This window comes from Guillardia theta, assembly GCF_000315625.1.
Source record: "Guillardia theta CCMP2712 unplaced genomic scaffold GUITHscaffold_108, whole genome shotgun sequence".
NCBI classification, from domain to species: Eukaryota; class Cryptophyceae; order Pyrenomonadales; family Geminigeraceae; genus Guillardia; species Guillardia theta.
This window is the reverse complement of record NW_005434566.1, coordinates 98,046-100,484: the sequence shown is the minus strand read 5'-3', so window position 1 is coordinate 100,484 and position 2,439 is coordinate 98,046. Positions and strand designations below refer to the sequence as shown.

At 55.0% G+C, this 2,439-nt stretch overlaps 1 protein-coding gene across 1 annotated transcript; it reads left to right on the top strand.

Annotated features, from left to right (window-relative positions):
• Positions 1-973: 973 nt before the first annotated feature.
• On the top strand, positions 974-2,348 carry GUITHDRAFT_145688 (hypothetical protein; the record flags this gene model as incomplete). Its single annotated transcript, XM_005823443.1, has 8 exons — positions 974-1,006; positions 1,227-1,289; positions 1,349-1,429; positions 1,537-1,575; positions 1,677-1,736; positions 1,911-1,967; positions 2,156-2,242; positions 2,328-2,348. 8 exons carry the CDS (start codon positions 974-976, stop codon positions 2,346-2,348), a joined length of 441 nt encoding a protein of 146 aa, XP_005823500.1.
• Between the last annotated feature and the right edge of the window lie 91 nt (positions 2,349-2,439).

The following is a 2,439-nucleotide window of genomic DNA, read 5'->3' as shown; positions in this document are numbered from 1 at the left end:
ATAATAATTCCTATCATTACAGGAAGCACGTATTGCATCCCGTTGGTGACCTGCGGCTCAAATTAAATACAACAAGGAGGAAAGATCAGGAAAAAGAAAGGGTAAAGGAAAGCGCAGAGGAAACAAGAAGAACGGGAAGGGGAGGCAGAGGAAGGAGAAGAGGAGGAGGAGGAGGAAGAGGAAGAGGAAGAGGAAGAGGAAGAGGAAGAGGAAGAGAAGGAATTTGAAGGTGAAGGAAACAGCTGCTTGTATACCTCAATCATAATGACCACCAGGGATACCTGGAATGAGTACAGGCAAGGAGCAAGTGAAGTCAGGAAGTCGCCAGGAAAGAACACAGAAGAGAGATGAGGGGACGAGGAGGAGGAGGAGGAGGAGGAGGAGGAGGAGGAGGAGGAGGAGGAGGCGATCGTGGGGCTCACCGTCATGCGAGTCACTCCAGCCAGCACAGCAGCAGCACCAACGATCGAGTAGATGGCAGGGTTGACGCACCTGAAGAGAAGATCATGAGGAAGAAGAATAGAAACGAGTGAGGCAAGTTGAAGGATTGAGGGACGAGGAAGAGAAGAGGGGAAAAGAGGAAGGGAGGGAGGGAGGGAGGGAGGGAGGGAGGGAGGGAGGGAGGGAGGGAGGGAGGGAGGGAGGGAGGGAGGGAGGGAGGGAGGAGAGCACACGTTGATGTATGCGAGCAGTCTTGGAAGACTCCAACGTCGCCGAGATGTCGATGAAGAGCCTGCGAGACGTGTCAGGCTGAGGCAGCAGGAGCAGCTGACTCAAGACCTCGAGCGCGAACCCAACGGCCCTGCCCATGAGCGCGCCTGAACCACGAGGATCAGATGGACACAAAAAACGACCGGAACGAGAGAAGTGGTGGTGGTGGTGGTAGTGGAGGAGGAGGAGGAGGAGGAGGAGGAGGAGGAGGAGGAGGAGGAGGAGGAGGAGGAGTCTTGTGCTGACATGCTAGCAGAGAAAGATGAAGGAACAAGTCTGGAGTGGTTTTCAGCTGGTAATGCGGCATGCTCAGCCTCTTCCTTTCTTTGATTCGACGCCCTCCACCACCACCTTCTCCTCCTCCTCCTCCTCATCATCATCATCATCATCATCATCATCATCTCCATCATTATCATCATCATCATTCTTCCTGCTTCTACTCACCCTTGCAGTATCATCGTCCACTTGCCCTCTGACCTGCCTCCCTCTTCCTTCCCGCCCTGACGCTTTCCAAGGCTTGCGAGGGTCTCTACATCGGGGGAGTTGTCATCGCATGCCGGGACGGAGTGCTGGAGGAAGTAAGTCGAGACAGGAGGCATGAGAAGGGGGGGGGAGAGGGAGAATGCATGCGTTGAAGGAGGTGGTGGTGATAAGAGAGGAGGAGGAGGAGGAGGTGGTGGTGATAAGAGAGGAGGAGGAGGAGGTGGTGGTGGTGGTGGTGAGAGCGGAGGAGGAGGGTGTGTGCGTGCGTGCGTGTTCAAGGAGGAGGAAAGGAGGGGAGGGGTGGGGGTGGGGGGGAGAAAAGCCTTGACATGACCTCTGTAGGCCGGAGTTACGCACATTCTTAACGTCACACCCAACGAAGTGAGTGGGAGAGCGACGAAGGGAGGAAGAGGAGAAGCAGGAAGAGCAGGAGGGGAGGGGGAGGAGGACAGAGATGTTTCTTTGATGTCTGTTGATCTCAGAAAAATTTCTTTCCTGATCGTTTCGTCTACAAGAGAATTGCTGTCGACGACGATAGCAAGGTGATATCGACTTGTCGTGAGGAGAATGCAGAGAAGCTTGTGGGAGAGGAGCAGGAGGAGGAGGAGCACGGAGGGAGGGAGGGAGGGAGGTAGGAGGAGCAGGAAGGAAGAAAGGGGAGGAGGAGGAGGAGGAAGTTGTGGTGATTGAGAGAGCTGTTGCTCATGATATCGCAGGCGAAGTTAGACAAACACTTCAACGAGTGCTACTCTTTCATCAACAATGCAATCCAGGTAGCCAAGATTCTCCACCTCCTCACATCCTGCCGCTCCCGTTCACTCCTTCCTCCTCCTCTTCCCTTCAGTCCTCCCCTGAACGCTCTTCGCTCCTGTCTCCGTCTTCTCTCCCCCTATCCTCCTCTTCTCTCCTCCTCTTCTCTCCTCCTCTTCTCTCCTCCTCTGCTCTCCTCACTTAACCTCAGGGAGGCGGGAAGGTCTTCACGCACTGCAGCGCGGGAGTTTCACGATCTTCTACTGTTGTCATCTACTTCCTCATGCGATCCTATAAGGTTTCCTCCTCCTCCTCCTCCTCCTCCTCCTCCTCCTCCTCCTCCTCCTCCTTTTCTTTCCCTTCTCCTCCACTGTTTCCCTCAGCTCTACACCGACTGCCAGTGACTGTTACCTAGCTCTCCCTTAAAGAAGCCTATCGACAACTGAAGGTGAAGAGAGGGGGAGGGGAGGGGAGGGGAGGGGAGGGACGGAGACG